The sequence below is a fragment of the Miscanthus floridulus genome, chromosome 17 (genome assembly GCF_019320115.1).
Source record: "Miscanthus floridulus cultivar M001 chromosome 17, ASM1932011v1, whole genome shotgun sequence".
Classification (NCBI taxonomy): domain Eukaryota; kingdom Viridiplantae; phylum Streptophyta; class Magnoliopsida; order Poales; family Poaceae; genus Miscanthus; species Miscanthus floridulus.
The window spans coordinates 46,874,793-46,894,253 of record NC_089596.1 but is presented as its reverse complement, the minus strand read 5'-3'; the positions used below and the strand labels follow the sequence as shown (position 1 = coordinate 46,894,253).

At 39.9% G+C, this 19,461-nt stretch overlaps 1 protein-coding gene across 3 annotated transcripts; it reads left to right on the top strand.

Moving 5' to 3' along the window:
• Positions 1-4,353: 4,353 nt before the first annotated feature.
• On the top strand, positions 4,354-18,859 carry LOC136518809 (probable metal-nicotianamine transporter YSL3). Of its 3 annotated transcripts, none has more exons than XM_066512498.1 (7): positions 4,354-4,726; positions 5,013-5,179; positions 7,390-7,487; positions 7,568-7,702; positions 10,013-10,199; positions 17,592-18,305; positions 18,383-18,618. In XM_066512498.1, exons 1-7 carry the CDS (start codon positions 4,396-4,398, stop codon positions 18,479-18,481), a joined length of 1,731 nt encoding a protein of 576 aa, XP_066368595.1. In that variant the 5' UTR covers positions 4,354-4,395; the 3' UTR covers positions 18,482-18,618. The 3 variants fall into 3 exon arrangements, with proteins under 3 accessions (XP_066368595.1, XP_066368596.1, XP_066368594.1); XM_066512499.1 differs by having other exon boundaries at positions 17,592-18,309; positions 18,383-18,522; XM_066512497.1 differs by having other exon boundaries at positions 17,592-18,859.
• The last annotated feature ends 602 nt before the right edge of the window (positions 18,860-19,461 follow it).

Sequence of the window (19,461 nt, the reverse complement as noted above, 5' to 3'; positions counted from 1 at the left end):
ATCATTTCAAATGTTTAGATTTTAAGATGATTTCAGGCAACACTCTTGCACAACCAACCATAAGTAAATTGTTACTTTTGTAATTTGTTATTTGTCTCTGTCTGCCACGATGTAAGATTGAGACACATTTTCTCCAAGCGTAATCGACACACACTAATAAGTAGCAGATTGAGACACTACAACTTAGGCAGTTAATAATGTCGGTAAAAATTAAACCTCAATCCTTTAAGCCCATTTCAAACAATGACGAAGCAACTATATATGATGCGTCAACTTATAAATTTAGGGTTAATTAGATTCAAGTCATTATTACAAATGGCACAATTATAAGAGCTTTCATACTATTCAACTATTCAGGAGCAAGTGCACTACAACAAATATACCCTTCCACGACGTGTTTCCTACGACAACACACAGTAATAAATCATTGATTTATGACGATTCCTCTAGAAAGTATGATAATAATTAGCCGGTGGTTGAAATAGTCACAAATAGTAAAAAAGGTTGTAAGGAAAATCGACCCTTTGGGCCACTAAGTTTGATTTTAATGTCTGATGGATAACATGAGAATTTGGATTAATATTGTTTGCTAGTATACAAGATATAGTTCAAAAGAATACAAGCAGGTGGATGTGGACTTAGACAAAGTTGTGATATCCAGATGATCAACACTTTAAGCAAGACACTAGAAGACATGTTGAAGACCTATAAGTTGTGCTAGAAGTCCAAGATACAAGGTGGAAGTGACCTGGACGCGAAGACCGTGAAGAAACAAGATCGTACTGATGCTGTTTCAGCAGCGCCTGATTAGTCCGGTGCCCATCAGAGGGCACCACCGAACAAAGCCGTCAACAGGGATGCAAGCTAGGGTTTCATAGTATCACCGGGTTAGTCCGGGGCTCAGAAGATGCCAGCACCGGACCAAGCGTCAACATGCCAGTAACAGTCATCGGATTAGTCCGGTATTCATCGTGAACAAGCACAGGAAAAGCGTTCGCCACGGGTAAGGTTCCAGGGGCGAAAAACAGCCACAAGATTAGTACAGTGATGGACATCGGACCATGCATTGCCGAAGTGTCTAACAGCTAGTTAACAACTAGGTCGGGACATCCACCGGATTAGTTCGGTGAGTATGCACACAGCAACTGCCTTTGCCCAATGGCTAGTTTCTTTGGGGGCTTATAAATACCCCATTGGCCAGCTATTTTGAGTGCGTTGGAGAAGGCCGCCCTCGATTGAGAGCCGGCCAAAACTTGGCCGAGGCCCTACGAGAAGCAGCGGATATACCACAGCCATCATTAGAAGAAGGATGTCAGAAGCTCCGGACGTCAGCAACCGAGGGCTCAAAACCCACCAAGAAAGTGCAGTGGCGGACACCAGCCACGAGAGTATCACCAGCACTCCGTCCACGATCAAGTGGGCAGTGGCAGAGATGTTTGCCCACCATCGACGCACGAAGGTGCGAGAGCAAAAGCCCGCAACCGCGAGCATGGTGGCAGCAACGGGCATAGCTCCTACCGGGATAACAAGCATGACCGCTCACCGGCCGGGAGAAACACGAGGTACACGCAGGATAGGACGCCCCCGGGGACAGACTACTCCTCGGATTGGGTTGGTTCGGTCGCTTCGGGAGCAGAATTCAGGCGGCACCTACGCCCAAGAAGTTTCGTCCTCCAAGCCATGTCGAGAAGTACGACGGACAGACTAACCCAGAGACCTGGCTCGTAAACTACCGGCTAGCCATGAAAGCTGCGTTTGCATCAGATCCAGACTTCATGATAAAACACCTACCGCTCTTCCTCGTGGACTCAGCTAGGACCTGGCTAAACCACCTGGGGGAAGGCTTCATCAGCTGATGGAGCGACCTCGAGCGTGAATTTCATGACCACTTTGAGGGGACTTACGCAAAGCCCGGCTCGGCATGGAAACTCTCGGGTTGCAAGCGTGAGCCGAACGAAAACTTGCGCGACTACGTCAGTTGCTTCAACCAGCCCAAGAATCAGCTTCACCAAGTCCCTGAGACCAATATCATCAACGCCTTCATAACAGGCGTAAACGACAAGGATCTCATCCGCAACGTCAGCAGGAAAAATAACATCACCACCAGGAAGATGTTTGACTCGCCCACGAGTACGCCGGCGGCGAAGACGCCGTCAACATCGACCTCAGCAAGTACAAGTCGTGCCCTGATGACAAAGCAGGGCCTTCCTCACCCAAGAAGAACTGAAGAAGGACTGCAAGCAGAAGGGCGACTTCATCGCCAACACTGAGAAGGGCGGAGGCAGCAAGCAGAAGCAAAACAAGGGATAGGTTCGACTTGGACTGGGCCGTCATCGGTCTTTACGGCTGGTGGCACCTTTAACCCTTGAATCGGCTTCTTCGCTTCTGCCCCAATTTGGCCCAGGGCGTCCTCATCGTCGCCATGACTTTGCTTGCAGGCGTGACCAAACCTGGATACCACCTGCATATGACGATGAGCGCTTACACAGCACAGCGAAATGGGGCACAAGTTCACGGGACAGCGAATACTACCATGCCTATGATGGTCGCTACTGGCGTAACGCCGAGTGCTATCGCTTTTGTGCTCTTCCGAACGCCGTGGGACTCCAGAGCCCAAAAGCAAGGTGCATCGCGAAGTGTGCAAACACACCATCTCACTGAATAATTATAGAACGGAATACAGACACGGCGGAGGGCAAGCAGGGGTTATGAAGAGGGACGCCTGCCCCCAACAATCACCACGGTGCTTCAACGACACACGACGTAGTAGTCGTGTAGCGCAACCTCAGTCACATGATTCGCATGCTTGCACACCGGACGGACAAAAGACAATCAAGTCTGATTCGAGGAGGGATAATCAAGAAGATAAGGACAGAATAGACATTTTGTTTGTCAGTCAATCACCGTTAGGCAAAAAGGGCATGTTACACTAGTACATAGAACATTAGTGCTGGAGGTTCTAAACCTATTTTCACTGACCAACCACCAGTGAAAGGCCAGTAAAAATCATGAACTTCAAAGGTGTTTTTTAGAGAAGTGCCACTACAAATATTTACACAAGTGGTTTTCTTACAAAAACCACTACTGTAAATCGATTTACACCGCCACTATAAATGCTTTTCTAAAATTGCAAATCGGGCTAAAAATAGCAAAAAAAAATTGTGCATGAAGGCTCATATGATTCTAAGCATTTTCACGAGTTCATGAGAAATGCATGGATATGCCACCTCCAAGAAACAAACTCAGCACCTCAAGCCTGGCATGTTGCAACCCTTACCACTGCACCCCGAAGTCACTTGTGACTAAATAGCAGAAATATTCCCTTAGTATTCACTCTCCTAAATTTTGAAATGGAGTTTAAAGCCCTAAACAGATTCAAATGAAAAGGTTTCAACTATAAAGTTTTAGATATCATCGAGATCTACAATCTTTCTTTTGATCGTTTTCCCATCCGAGATCATTTGAGAAATTAAAAAAATATGAATTTAAAAATCATTAATCATAAAATATAATTTCTATGCCCGAAATGATTTTAAATGAAAAAGCTGTCAACCATAAAGTTGTAGATCATTTCGAATCCAACAACTTTTGTTCAAACCATTTCTCCATCCAAGATCATTTGAAAAGCTCAAATAATTAATTTTAAATTATTTGTAGTGGCGCTAGGTTAGGAAAACCGACGGTATAAATGCATTTTATTGGCTATTTTCTTAGGCTACCGCTAGTAGAAATCATGTATTTTTACTAGTAGTAAACTTAAGAAAAATAGCCGGTATAAATAAATTTACACTGGCGGTTCATACCCTGGATTCACAGTTTAATTTCTAGTGGCGCCTATACATTATGAACCGCCAATTAAAAATAGCAATAATAAGTGAAAATCAATCGTGTACTGGTGGTAGGAAATGAAAATTTCAAACAGTGACACACTCAAGGGATTAGGCTAATTTCCGATTACAGTCCAGGAATTTACTCCTCAATTACTGGACTACCAGTGATCCATAGGTGTTTGGAGCATTTAATTTATCATCAGGATGGCTGTAACACAGGCTTAATAAAGCTCTCTGTTTATTCTAATTAAAATAAAAAAGGGGGACATCTAATTTATCAGCCTCTGGTCACTCTGCTCTGTATTTGACCTCTTCCTCTTGTGGTCACTCTGCTCTGTGTTTGCAAAACCAGGTATCCTCTGCCTCCAACCTCAGCGTCTGCTAGGAATTCTATTTTTACTCTCGGCCTGGCTATACTACCTCTCGACCTCTCGACTCTCCCAACCTCATGCATCCCCTCCTTAAGAAACTAACTTATATTCCTCTATCAGTAATAAAAAAACACTAGTGATATCACAAGGGGGAGCTTGCACTCGACGGCTCGAGCAAGCAGTCAGGCCCCATCATGGATGCCACAATTGGAGAGTCGGCACCCTCTGTGGAGAGGGCATTCGAGGGTCAGCCATATCCTGGGTTCTGGGGGCTGGTGACACTGCGATCCATGGCCGTCGCGGTGGTGTATGCGTTCATATTCTCTATGGTGTCACTACGGATCTACATGATCGTCGGGCTTGTAGGAGCATTCAACATGCCTTCAAATATCCTCTGCTTCGCCACCCTCAGGGGCCTCGTGTCCCTGCTGCGGCGCTGCGGTATAGCTGCGGCCCCATTCACCCGGCAGGAGAATGTCTTCCTCCAGACCAGTGTCATCACATGTGTTAACGTGGCAGTCGCAAGTAAGTATATATATAACGTTGTAACATTATAGAGGTCTCCATTATATATATATATATATATGTGTGTGTGTGTGTGTGTGTGTGTGTGTGTGTGTGTGTGTGTGTGTGTGTGTGTGTCGTAAAAAATATTCCATACGTAGATTAGTATGTAATAATCAACCGTGTCACGTTAAGAATCGTAGTATGTATGCTGTTTTTTTGTCTACTTGTTTCCATGCATTGCATACCAATTATTTTTGGCATTCAAATTAAGTGATCAAATTTTAATTTACCCTCTTTCTATTAGGTGGTTTTGCAACGTACCTTGTCGCAATGACTTCTGAGTTAGCAAAATCTCTCAGTGAGAATCCAGACAAAGAAGACATTGTTGAGGACGTACCGATGGGAAGATATGGGCTATTAATTTTCTTCACTAGTATGGTGGGAATAATGGCAATGATACCCATGGTTAAGGTAATTTATCCTCCACTATTCACAGATCGCTGCTATCTATCCCCCCGCTTCATTGACATAAAGCGTACCATTACAACGTTAAAATTGTCCAAGCGTTTAGGAATTCCCGGCATAGCTTAAGCTGATCGCATTACAGATTCATAAATTGCAACTCAAACATACAGCTTCAACCATGGAATGACACACAGCGGTGGAGCTCCCTACAAGCCGAGAGTCCATCTATCTCCTCCCCCACTGAGTTCCTGAATCGTCTCTGAGGCCTTCCAGTTTGATTCTTGGTGGTTGATCTACGTACTTCTCCAGATGTTGCACAAACGATAACATCCAACTCCTGATATCAGCTTGAATTAACATTGGCATCTGTCTTCTTAGCATCCTAACAATCCATCGAAGTAAGCTTTTCTCCCCGGTGGTACAAAACTCGCCCTGAAAAACACATTTTGTTACATAATTTCCAGAAACACCAAAGCATTGAAGAACTAATAGTATTAAAGTTTGCATGCTTCTTATTCACAATCCAACAAGAAACAATAAGCTCAAAATCACAGCCCTCATTTAGATGTAACACCTCAAAAACAGTAGTCCAAACTCTCTTAGCTACACAGCAATCAAAGAATAATTGTCTCCTTTTCCTTACAGAACAAACAAGACTGATCCATGACCTCTCTACGCTTTGGAAAATTATCTCTAGATAGCAACCTGTTATTAGCTAATGACCACAAAAAGATCTGCATTCTAGGAGGAATTTGGAGCTTCCAAACAGCATGCACATAAACAGGCATAACACCTCTATGATTAATCACAGCTTATAGAGATCGGACCGAAAATTTTCCATTGGAGCTAAAGCCCCAGATAATCTGATCCTGTTCATTCAGGAGACTAATACTCTCTACCACCTCGAAAAGCTCATACCATAAATGCATCAGTCTTTCTGACACAGTCCTATGAAAGAAAGTTTTAAAGCCTCCCCATCCCAAAACCTCACTAATGGATTTTCCTTTTGCACATTGGTCACATACAAAGGCCAAAATTGAATAGCTAAGCTAGAGTTATCAATCCAGTGATCCTCCTAGAAACGAATCCTCCTACCATTACCCACCTTCCATATAATACCCATCAACGCAGCCTTTGCAGCCCACAAAACCCCTTTCCAAAAAGGTGAAGTAAAAGAATCTGGGCATCAAAATATATTAGGATTATTCATCCTGTATTTATGGTCCACAGTTTTTGTCCAAATGGAATTAGAGTTTAAATCATAGCTAAAAATCAAAGAGCTCAAAAGTGAAAGGTTTAGACTTCTTATCAGGGTCCCAAAGCCCTCTACCTCTTTCTTTTGAGCTAATAGCTGCTAATTGACCAAAGGATACCTATGTTTATCTTCATTGTTATTCCAAAATAAATGAGGTATCTGAGAGTTAATCATCTCAATTGCCCATCTAGGAAACTTAATGATAGACAGCAAGTAAATGGCAGTGCTAGCCAAACAAGCCTTAAGGAGGGTCAGCCTGCCTACATAAGACAGCAACCTACCCTTCCAACCAGCAATTCTTCTAATCACCCTATCAATCACAGGTTGCAAATCTTCTATTTTCAATTATGAGAAATGTAAGGGGACACCTAAATATTTTATTGGGAAACTCCCTCTCTTGCAGCAAAAGTTTTAGCAAACTCATTTGCCCTATCCTCTCTTCAAAGCCAATTAGTAAGCAAATCACTTTGTCATAATTGATTTTCATACCAGTCATATGCTCATAACAAATAAGTAACCATTTTGGATTCTTTTCCTTTTCAATGTCATCCTCTAAAAACAGTGAACTGTCATCAGAATACTGTAAACTAATTATATCATCATCAACTACCTGAGGTAACAAACCAGACATGAGGTTACGTCTAGCTGCTTAGCGTTTAGCGTTTGATGATCAGCCTCCTGAAGTTACTAACTGCCAGTTAAATGTAAGTGTAGCCGTCAATAGTATCATCAAATCATGGGCCTTATATGGTCCATATTTGTAGAGGCTTATGAATGTAGCCAATATAAGAATCCTAGCAAACATAGAAGAACATGATAATTTATCAACCAAATATTATTATCAGCATTTAAGCATCTTTAATAACAATATTTATTTATTTGTAATAATGGAAGTTTGAAAATTAGGTTTTTACTTGTGGACATAATGACACTCCACTTACTGTTTTTGTTCTCACTGTAGGTCATGATCCTTGATTACAGACTGCTATTTCCAACAGGCTCAGTTGTGGCTCACCTTATAAATTGTTTCCATACCCCTCAAGGGGCATATGTAGCAAAGTAAAGTTTAGCCTTTAACTGAAAATGTAAGTGACATAATTTATATGTTCTTTAGGATATTTGCACTAACATTAGTTCAGGTTGCAGGTACGTGCTTTACTGAAAGCATTTCTCGGAAGCATTTTTTGGTCTGTATTCCAATGGTTCTATACTGGAGGTGATAGTTGCGGATTTCAGGTCTTCCCAACATTTGGGCTAGAACTTTATAAGCATAGGTGGGGAATTTATTCAGATTATTTCCTCCACAATTTTTATTTGTGATCGCGTGCATAATATCACAAAGAATTGTCATTTTATTCAGAAACTGTGCGCCATAGAAAGATAACCATAGACCATAATTTTTTGGAAAACTCTGCGCCTTTGCCTCGGGGCTTTCCTTCTATGAATATATAGATGAGTACTCTCTTAGTCTTGTAATATAGCGCATTCAAGCATTCAAAAATGTACTAAAATATAAGGGACAGGACAAAATAGTTTTTGCATTAAATAGTTGCATAAATTTAGTAGGTATTATAATGTTACTTGCCATTAACCAATCACCGTTAATCAATGATAGTGTCTAATTAGTAAATAAAATGAGAACACATGCATCTTTTTTGTTCTCTCTTAATCTGTCCTAAAATATATGATCATTCTTTCCCACATACAGCCTTATATTATCAATTTACTGGGACAAATCATTAATTCTTCAAACAAGCAACAATATTTTAAACATGGCGTTACTTCAATTTTGTAGCATTTCTTCCAGTATTATTTTCTATGAAAGTTTTGTGGGTATATTATTTTCTAACTCTACAATAACAAAATAGCTATAATGAAATTCATTCGCATCAAATGTGCTTCTGAATTTCCTTATTTTTTAAGTATTTAGATTAAAAATTTGAACCCACAAGAAAAAGTAGCTACAGAATTTCTACAAGAGTAAATATGAATTTTTATAATATGAAAAGTCCTTTTATGATATAGAAAGGCATTGTTTGAATAGGGGCACAATGTTTGAATAGTGCCCACTGGTTAAAGTTGGATTTTTAATCCATGAAATATCAAGGGCAGAATTTTGTTTGTTTCTTATTGTATATATTGTCTTGGGTTCATTCAAGATTGAGGCAAAGGTCCGTGTCCATAATAACAAATTTACCACAAAGCCTGGTTCTACATATACGATTTAACACTAAGAAGAAACATTTGTATATTGCTTCTTGATAGGTTAATAATGGGTAGTTGGTCCAACACGGGCACATTGTGATGATTATAAAATAAAAGAGAATAAATCAACCAAATAAACTTACACTAGTGATCTGGATTCACCAACCATTCATCAAGAGTCAATCACATTATTTCACATTTGCCAATGATTTAAATGTTTACATCAATACAATCAATTCTGGAGATAAAAGTTTGGGAGAGTATCATTGAAGATATACCATTGATCATAACATTAGAGGTACCAACAGTTGGTACCTTGGGTTGAATTGGGTATGAAATCAATTATAATTTAATACGTCTTTTGACCTATCCAATGACTAGGCGATCAAAGCGAGAATGAAATATTCCATTTACTGGGGCTCATTTCCATAATAGTAATATCTTTTATGGCCATTTCTGGTCATTACCGTATTTAACTTTTGATTTTTCTAATTTCTTTTTATCACTTTATTAATATCTTTACTAAATGCAAACATAGTGAGTTTCTGATCAACAGGGAATTATTTTTGTACAGTAAATACAACTGTTTGTGATTATTTTCATCCCTACCAATGACATGCCGTAGAAATGCATTATTATAATAAAAGCTACACTTTTTTTCTAATTCCTTTCCACACGAATGTGTAGTTGGTTCTACCATTAATACATGACCGCTTTCCAATGTTCACTTACATATTATCACTTTGAGTATGCTGATACACACATCCTATGATATTCCAAAGCAAACTATTTTAAAACATAGAAAGATAAAGGCTTTAATATACCATTGTATTACTTCCATAGACATATAAATAGTACTCCCTCCGTCCCATAGAAAATAGGTTTCTAAACAATTTTAAATAGATTAAGGACATTGGCGAAAGACGCATGTACCCTCATCTCTTGTCCTTTCCCATAAGATGTCTCTTGAATTTGGTAGTTATCGTCTACACACACCCATAATTAGCTTCCGCATTAGGAGACAATAATCTTCCATATTTGTATAGAATGTTAATTTTTTCGTGACAAATTTTAAACCTTACAAACTTATTTGTTATGGGATGGGATGGAGAGAGTAGTCATATGTTCACATACACCACACGTCTGACATACTCACTTTACATTCCATCTCCAGTGGATTGGTTAACTACAACATATATATACATGTAAACTTATGTTGGGCTAGATATATAAGATATATACACCCCTGGGCTGTGAGGAAACAAACATGGAAATGACTACATATGAGAGCACAAAAAGGTTTCCTTTCATCATCAATGTAGCATAAGCATTTACAAGAACATTCTAAAAAAGTACTAACATGTGTTTTATATTTACAGGTTCTATTTTGATTTCTCTGCGTCATGGGTTGGTCTTGGTATGATTGTTCCACGTGTTGTAAACTTTGGGTTGCTTTTTGGGGGCTTCATTTCCGGAGGAATCATATATCCTTACCTTCAAAGTAAACGTGGGCAATGGTATTACACTGAAAGTCGATCATCTTTGAATGGAATTAACGGATACAAGGTACCCTTGAATAATGCATATAAATATTAGTTTATTTTAAAGAATGCTTTGTTCATCAAACACACAAGGCTCAGTTGTCTATCAAACTATACCGGTCCCAATTTTCTATGTAACTATTTTGTAACAATATCTCCATAGTCCACGGTTAAAAATCCTAATTCTAAGAAACACTAATGTTCTATATATAACATCATCTGAACTACCACACAACCATATATAGTTCATTTGTTTTTATACAAGGGCAGGTAAATTCAAGCCTTTGCTAGGCAGTAATGACATAAGTGGCCATTCTTTCTTTCATTAATTATTCTAGGTGGAGTTATGCATCCACAACTCCACAACACTGGGGTTAATATATCAAATTTTAATCAGATTATGCAATAATTGTAGCATAGTGGTGCAATTTCTAATAATCTAATTTTAAAATTTCATTACCTTTTCCTAGATGTAGCTTTTCTTTGTGTTTGATGCTCATAATTGCTCAAATTATGAGCATTAACATACCTGCAATTTGATTTCAATACAAATAATTGATGACTTCATTCCTTCTAGTCCAAACATAATATTTTCTTTAAATCACCTAAATGACTATACACAAAAATAATATCAAAATCTTTACTAAATCAGACATCTTTTTCACTTTTTTGGTCATGTCAACTATTCTATCAAAGAAATAATTGAAAATTAGGTACTTTTCTTTTGGGCACATTGATAATATCTTTGTTATAGGGCCTGCTTAACACAAGTAATGTTAGTTTGTCTAGTGTATTAAAGGACCATATGTATCATATGCTAATGAGTGGCAACATACAAGCGCAAAATGGCAGACTTCAAAGACAAGGGTCATGAGACTTTTAATTTTATACTCTACTAATTTTCAATCAACAAGTATTTAGGTAATAAAATCAATAAAGGGCCAACTAAGGTTGATTGCCAAATAAACAATAGTACTGTTGTAACTACAGTTGACATGAGCATGCTAATGGTTACGAACATTTAAATATAAAATTATAGAAGTTAATATGCTCGGAGGATAAAATATAGGGAAATTTTGTTGTGAGACATCGGACAAATGTGGTATTTGCTGGTGGACACCGCCAACTCGAAAATATGCCCAGTACCATTGTGAAATCATGTTTCTTTGCCACCAGACACTGCAGCGATTAAAGTATTAATTTTTGCAGTTTGGGAGTGAAAAAGGATAGGGAAAAGACCATATTGCCCCTGTGGTCATCTTCCTCCTCCTGACTCCAACTGGTGAGGTCCATCCATATCATCCCCATCGCTGGCAGGCAGGTTCGCTCTGCCCAACTCCAGCATCGCCACCCCATCAAGATCTCCCCGCCACCGCGTCATCCACCAGTTGCGCCCTCACCTCCGCCGCCCTAGCATCGTTATCCGAGGCGAAGCTTGTGCAGCTCTCTACCGCCATCATGGCCGGGAAGGACCTGAGCCCTTTATGCGCTACGCCTTCGGTTGCGACCGCCCCAAGCCCCTACTCACTCGCTCTAAGGCATGGCGTAGGACTGCGAGGCTGAGATCGGGGAGCTCTGCCATGCACACTTCTAGGATTTCATTAGCGTCATCAACGACCTCTGGTCCCTTCTAGCTGACATCGACACGCTTAAGGGCTCCCTTTCGATGTCCCACTCTGTGTCTTTCCTCGGCGGCCCCAATGCTCGCCTCGCTCAATCGCTTGAGTACTTCCTCGCCACATGCTCACCTCCTCTCACTAGTGCATATGGTTGCTCACGCTCGCGACATAGACGAACATGAACCTCAACCTCCAATCACCATGCACTTGACGAACCAGGTGGTGCCGGTGCTGGAGTTGGCCAGAACGATTCCTTCCCGCCAGCGATTGGAGGACATGGATGGACCTCACCAGCTATAGTCGGGAGGAGGAAGATGATCGTAGGGGCAATATGGTCTTTTCACTGCCCTTTCTCATTCCCAAACTGTGAAAATTAATATTTTAATGGTTGTAGTGTCTGGTGGCAAAGAAACCCAATTTCATAATGGTATTGGGCATATTTCCAAGTTGGCGGTGTCCACCAGCAAGTACAACATTTGTTCGATGTCCCACAACAAAATTTCCCTAAAAATAGCATACAATAGAGCAAATGCCGAAGTAAATAATATTAGATGTGATAAATATGTAAAAGTGGGCAAAGTGAGTTTCACTTCATGTGACATGTTCATATGTCACCTGAAGGGATCATGATGCCTAAGAGGTGAGAACTAGGCAAATTAAAAACTACTTCTTACTAAGGCCTCTAATTTCAACCTAGTCAAAACCTATGCAATACATAATCAATCTAGATGCGCAACGACTTTGCTGGGTGTGTTGCTATCTCTATCTCAAAAGAACTATGCACCCTAGGTTCCAATCCTATCGACTAGCCTATAACTAAGCAAGGAAACTAATCACACAACCAAGATGCATAATATAAATACGAAAAGTAAAAGGGTGATAGAGAAGCAAACTCGCATCGATGACTCCGGTATTTTTACCGAGGTATCGAGAAACTCTCACTTCCCTCCTAGCCCCCATTGGTCCCCTTTCAAGGATGCCCTCGCAAGGGAAAAGCTCTTGGTTGGGTAACTACGTAGATAGCTGGGACTTCCCCACACGCAAGTGGCCCCCCCGAGATGGCCGCTTCGGTACCGCTCGCCACCATCTTCACTATCAAGCTTCTGGCAAAACCGCCGCAGGCCTTGTTCCCTCTATTATACGGTGACAGCCACACCACAAACACGGTTGGTGTGGTCTCGCAAGACTACAAGCCCTCCGGTGTACAACAACGGTGTGTGCAAGCACCTAATAACAAGAGGTATGTAAACAGCAATAAACATTAGGCCTAAACCTAGAGCAAGTGCTAAAGCAGTGGTCTAACTAACCTAAGCACTTTGCAAAGCACCTGTGCTAATCACTAAGTATATGACTAAGCACTTTTGTGGCTAGAACTACTAGAGATACCTTGCAAGTCTTCTATGAGCTCCTCACACTATCAAATGGCCAGTTGGGGTCATATTTATAGCCGCCAAGTTGAGACATAGCCTTTGGAACATGTACAGAGATTATGCGCACTCATCGGACCATCTGGTGATGGTCATCGAATAGTCTGACGCCTCTGTTCCACGACTAGCCATTGAACTAGTAGCCATTGCCGACTGTTGGAGATCTTCATGGTGTATGGTCTGGTGTCCACCATCGGAGCAGTCTGATGCCCAATTCTTCTCTCTAGATGCTGTTAGACCCAACATATTTGGTACAACACTGCCTGCTCCTGGTCGGTCCGACGCGATTGCTGCTGTGATCATTTGATGTATGGTTCGATGCCCTGCTCTTGCTCATTATGATGCCTTCTGGACGCCTATGCTAGGGTTTGCTCTATCTTAATTATGGCCTGGTGCCCTTGAGGGTTCAACGCCCTTTAATACCCTTATCTGACTTGGTTCTTCATGATGTTTGCATCTGGTTTGGTTCCATCTTATGTCTTGGACTCTTGCATATAATTATAGGTCTTCATCACTTCTTCTAATGTCTTTCTTGAGCTATTCATCTGAATCACAAGGTGGCCTAAGTCCAAGTCCACTTTACACCTTTTGAACTATATCAAAAAACACTAGCAAATGATGCTAGTCCAAATGGTCATGTTGATTATCAAACAACAAAATCTAAACTAAATGGACCATGGGTCCATTGGACCATGGGTCCATTTTCCTTACAATCTTTCCCTTTTTGGTGATTGATGACAAAATGACCAAAGAAAGCAAATAATAGATACAAAATTTAAAGCACACTATCTTCTTGCTAGGAAGAAGTGTGGGCCAAGGGTGTTTGTTGATATTTGGTGGTGGATTGTGGCAGCTTAGTCGCTATAGCTAAACGGAATGATGGCCCTAGCAAACATATGAAGGTCTGGCCTGAGAGGGAGAGGAGGTGAACTAATACTAGACAAACTAATAAAATAACTAGCAATGTGCACATAAAGTTTATATAGTTATTCTACTTACCCAGACACAAAAAGTTTTGCAGCCTATAGAAAATCCTATCAACTTGCATAGGCTACACTAGCAAAGGGTAATGGCACACAACCTGTAACACCCCATGTCTAAAATCTGTTTATATGGCGTAGCTCCACATGTGGAACGGGCCTGAATATGGGTAGCACCTCTCTTACACGTTCGTCCTCGCTTCGTATAAAAGGGTTAACTTGAAGGTGCTATTCTTTGAACGACAAGGATTATAACGGTATTACATTCACCCCCGTTAAGGCTTGACGCCCTTGGTAGCTCACCACAATACGCAGCAGATGTCCAAGACCACCCCTTGGTATACCCCTCCATAGGCACATGGATCAAGGGTTCATGCTATGATACCATCTGTAACACCTTATGTCTAGAATCTGCTTATATGGGAGAAACTATGAACTTTCTATTATATGTTGTCAGTCATGTGGTTTTCCCAAACCCTCAATGTCCCCATAGGCCACCATACCTAAAGTAACCAATCACCAATATATAGAAAAAATTAAGTGGTTATGGTTATCCTTGCTCCTGATATGGGTTTACACAAACTCCTATTGAGTGCTTCCAACACTAGGATGAACAACACTTGGTGCACTACTACAAAATTATTTTATAGAATGACCAAAAAGTATCACATCCTCTAATTAATAGTTAGTGAAAATGAAGCATTTCCTAAGATGGTGGATCTGGCCGACTCTGAAGTAGTTTCCCCACCTTATGATTTTGGAAAGAACAAAAAACAACAATGTCACTATCACCTTGGAACAAGGGTGACCACCATACTCAATAGTGGACGTTGGGGATGTACATGGGTATGCAAACAGTAATGTGGAACTGTGTGATCTCATTACTGAAGTAGTTGTAGCTGTGGATTAGTAGGCAATGCATATTGGTTGTGTAGTGTGGCACATTGTTGTGGAGGTAGTCCTTGAACACCTCACATAGGATGTACATGAAGCCTAGCTCCATGTTGCAGTGCACTAGTGGTTGCCTGAAGGTGTCAATGCAGAGATGCCAACTTTATCCTACCTCTAAAGTAGTACACATTCATGTACACCACCAATCCCTTGTTCCAGCACATACAAACTGGTTTAGGTGGATCAAAATTAGAAATGCTTCTATTGCAAGGTTGTTCAAATCTGGGGACAAGGAGGGATGAAACAATGTGCTTCCTCGTGGGACCATATAGGATGAGGGAGATAGAAGAGACATTGAGGTGAGAATATATTAGTGGGGAGAGGATACTAACTGAGAGATACTCGGGAGTGATTGACAAACAGGCCTAGGGAGAGAGTTGTATATTTAGGGTTTAGTAAATGGGCATGGCCTCTATCCTAGCGGTGGGCTTCTTAAGAAGGCAACCTCTAAAATGGGCCTATTTGCAGAGGTAGGCCTCTTAAATTTACTGCCTATAGAAATTGTTTTTTTAAAGGTGGAATTTGGCTATTGTGCCCAAGATTTCCTGAGGTTGTAGATCAGAAGGTCCACTTTTGAAAATAAAAGCCAAAGTCTACTAAAATTGATTCGTAGTAGTGGTAATTGATCCCCTTCCTTTGTGCCTAGTTAAGAAAGATTTGTTCGTTGGAATTCTATGTTCAGTCATCCAAGTAGTTACAGTGGAGAGCTAATCACATTCGATAGTTTTTCTACGAAGAATCATATGCCATGGAAAATGTGATATGAAGGGCCACATATAGTCAACTGAATTGAAGGCCTTATATATGTGGTAGCCCAGAACTAGACTAATTTGTGGAAAAAATTTGAAGCACTTTTATATAAGCCCTGTATTCTCTCAGTTGTGATTCAGATGCAGTTGTCCTCATCAATAACTTTTTTCTACTAGTCCCAGCTGTGTCAGTTTGTCCTTGCTATCTTTTAAAGCAATATATTCTCTCAGTTGTGATTCAGATGCAGTTGTCCTCATCAATAACCTTTTTTCTACTAGTCCCAGCTCTGTCAGTTTGTCCTTGCTATCTTTTAAAGCAATCTATCAGTTTTCAATGAACTCAATCAATGCATTGTTTTCCTTTTTATGTTTCATCATAGTATTAACCCTTGTTTTTTGGTGAATTAAACAATACAGACACATATCCCTATGCAAATGTACACTCACCTGTGCCAACCCTACCTCTATGATCACCTTTGGACGACTAAGCTAGAAAATCTCAATGTTCATGAAATCACCATACGCGCATCACCGTTGATGAGCACTTTACCAACCTATCAAAAGAATAGCATTGATAAATCTTGCAATAAATCTATGAAAATATGAGCACTATGCCAAGTTGTGGTCTTCAACCTGGGTGGACAAGTTCCTCCCCAAAGAACCTAACCATCCTTTCATGGAATGGAAAACCCTAGAAATAAATCTTCATCTCTAGCAGGAGCTACCATGGCCATGGAATCATTATCTCAATTTGCAAGTTCAACGATGTTGAGCTGTCATTGCTAGCTGATGAGGAGTCCATATAGAAACTAACATATTTATCACAAGTGAACTAGAGATCATTGTTAATTATTTATTGCTGGAATTATCTTGTTCGATGCTCATGGTGGGCCTCAAGTGGCAGTCCCAACATGTTTAAGACATAGAATGGTTGTTTTCATGCATGTTTCCATGCTAAATCTAAACAAATAGATCTATAATTCCAAGTAATCCTAGAATAAATAAAAACATCTACGCCAAACAATTCAATATTCAATGAAAAATGATTCCTAGAAACTAGAATAATGCAACGTTGGGATTCACACTAATTTCTTATTATGCTCACCAAACCCCCCTTTAAGTCTTGTGGTTGTCGAGTTCAGTAGCTTGGATCGATACATATGTTTTTTAGTTACTCTGGACCTTCACAAAAAATGAAAGTGAGTACATTTGGATTAAGGGTCTCAGTTTGGCAAGAAGTATAGATGGTGCTCAGTATGGTCAGAAAGTACATTTTGCTAGGAGTTTTTTTACTATGTCAAATTGAGAAATTACTCCAAATAACTTCATTTACACACATGTATACGTAGTTCTAGACAGACTGCATATTTCCTAGATTTACTCAATCAACACTATTTTTTCAACAAGAAACTGAAGCAATCAAAAGAAAACTTGTAGTAGGACTATGATAATAAGGTAAACAGAAACTGAGAAATGGAGTACATTTTTTCGTACATTTCACATGGTTACATATATATCAAACCTAGACTTATCTAGTTTAAGCTAGGTAAAAGCAAGATAGATGTTAACAATTGTATAATGTGGTATTTGTGAATACACACATTATACATTGTATCCAATTGTATTAATAATGTCACGATTCATTTGGTAATAATTTCATGGCAAAGCAAGACTGACTCTTTTCATGGTAGGTTTTCATGGGCTTAACTATGGTCGTCACCGAGGGAATTTATAACTTCATTACACTCATGACTGTATTGTTAATTGACTTCTACAACAAAAGGCAAGAAAATGATTCAGGGATGTCTAAGTATATCTTGAAACACCCCAGTCTTAACTATGATGATCGTAAAAGGCTTGAGATTTTTCTTGGTAATCATATCCCTATTATTGGAGGAGTGGTTGGATACATTGCATTTGGGATAATTTGTTCAGTTATTTACCCTTGGGTCTTCCATCAAATTAAGTTCTATCACGTAGCCACATTATTCATCACCATTTTTCCAGTGTTCTTCTTCAGCAATACATATGTGACAGGACTCACAGATTGGACAGTTTCACCAACTTATTGCAAGGTTGTACTTTTCATTATAGCAGCATGGATCGCTAAACCTGGTGCAGTTATTGCCAGCCTTGCTGCTTGCGGTCTGGCATTGATTTCTCTTAATGTTTCTTGTCAAGCAATGCAAGACCTCAAGACAGGTTATATGACACTAACTTCTCCAAGAGTTGTAGTTGCAGGGCATATTTATGGTGTACTAATTGCTTCTATTATCAACCCACTCATCTATCTTTTCTTTAAAGCACATGCAAAAAAATCTGCCCCCCTTGGCACAAAGAATTCAATATACCCATGCCCCTCCGCAGCAGTGTATCGTGCCATTTCCCTACTTAGTACCGGAGGAGTAAGTGAGCTACCTAAACATTGTTTCACGTTTTGTTTCATCACCATCTTCATAACAATAGCTCTCGAAACAATTAGATTGGTGTCTCAGAGAAAAGGTTGGAAAGTGCAACATTACATCCCTTGTATGACAGCAATAGCACTACCGTTCCTCGTTGGACCTACCTTCACCATTGATTTTGCTCTAGGTTCAATATTGTTAATAATCTGGACCAAGGTAAATCGACAAAGTGCAGAATTATTGTCATCAGCAGTTGCAGCAGGCTTAGTATGTGGAGATGGAATATGGTATCTACCATCATCAATATTAGGCTTCTTCAATGTGGAACCTCCAATCTGCATGAGATTCCTAGCAAGTGGAAAACCAGCGGAGATGGCAGATGCCTTCTTAAATACGTTGGGGACACAAGGAGTGCCATGAAGAACATAAGCACATATGTATTTGTAGGGATTAGTGGAAGTTATTGTAAAGGTCGCTGAATTATTTTTTATATTATGTAGCTCAAATTTTCAAGTAAAATGATAATTTTTGCATATTTAAAAAAAAGTTGCACATAGTAGATATGTAAAAGTATATGATATTATCATTTGAGCGCAAACCAAGAAGTTTGCACATAATAGCTCTATGTATAATTATTCTGCAACACTCTATCTACATGATCATTTTTAACTGGCATAGTTTGCTTAAGGACAACATCCTTCTAGGTATTTGCTGATAGAGACCACCGACGGCTGAATGTGCCTAGTACTATTATGAAAGTATGTACCTTTGCCGATGGACATTGATTAGGACGTCACTCCTTCAAGTACAAGCCAATGAGAGGAGGAGGACCTGTAACACTCTAAAATTTGCATTTCTTTAAATAGAGTTAATTGGTTTAATTATGTATTTTGGTGCTCAGGAAAACATAAGAAAATAATTAAGGTGATCAAAATTATATTTCATCTCATAATCAAGTATCATCATCATTATCGCTACAATGAGTCTAGAAGTAAGAACAACCAAAAAGATTCTGTCCCGAAGGACTTCAGGCTTTGAAATAAACTCTGCAGAGGTGTACAACTATACCCACACAGACACCAAGGACGCACCTCCATACCCATGCCCAGATAGGCGTTGCCTCATGGTTCCATCCTTTCCTCAACGTGGTTCTCAT

What these genes read in the sequence shown, in the direction of transcription:
- LOC136518809 (XM_066512497.1), top strand. Translation starts at nt 4,396, where the DNA reads ATGGATGCCACAATTGGAGAGTCGGCACCCTCTGTGGAGAGGGCATTC. An exon ending in TGTTAACGTGGCAGTCGCAA is followed by an intron (nt 4,727 to 5,012) that starts GTAAGTATATAT and finishes TCTTTCTATTAG; the next exon opens with GTGGTTTTGCAACGTACCTT. An exon ending in CAATGATACCCATGGTTAAG is followed by an intron (nt 5,180 to 7,389) that starts GTAATTTATCCT and finishes TTCTCACTGTAG; the next exon opens with GTCATGATCCTTGATTACAG.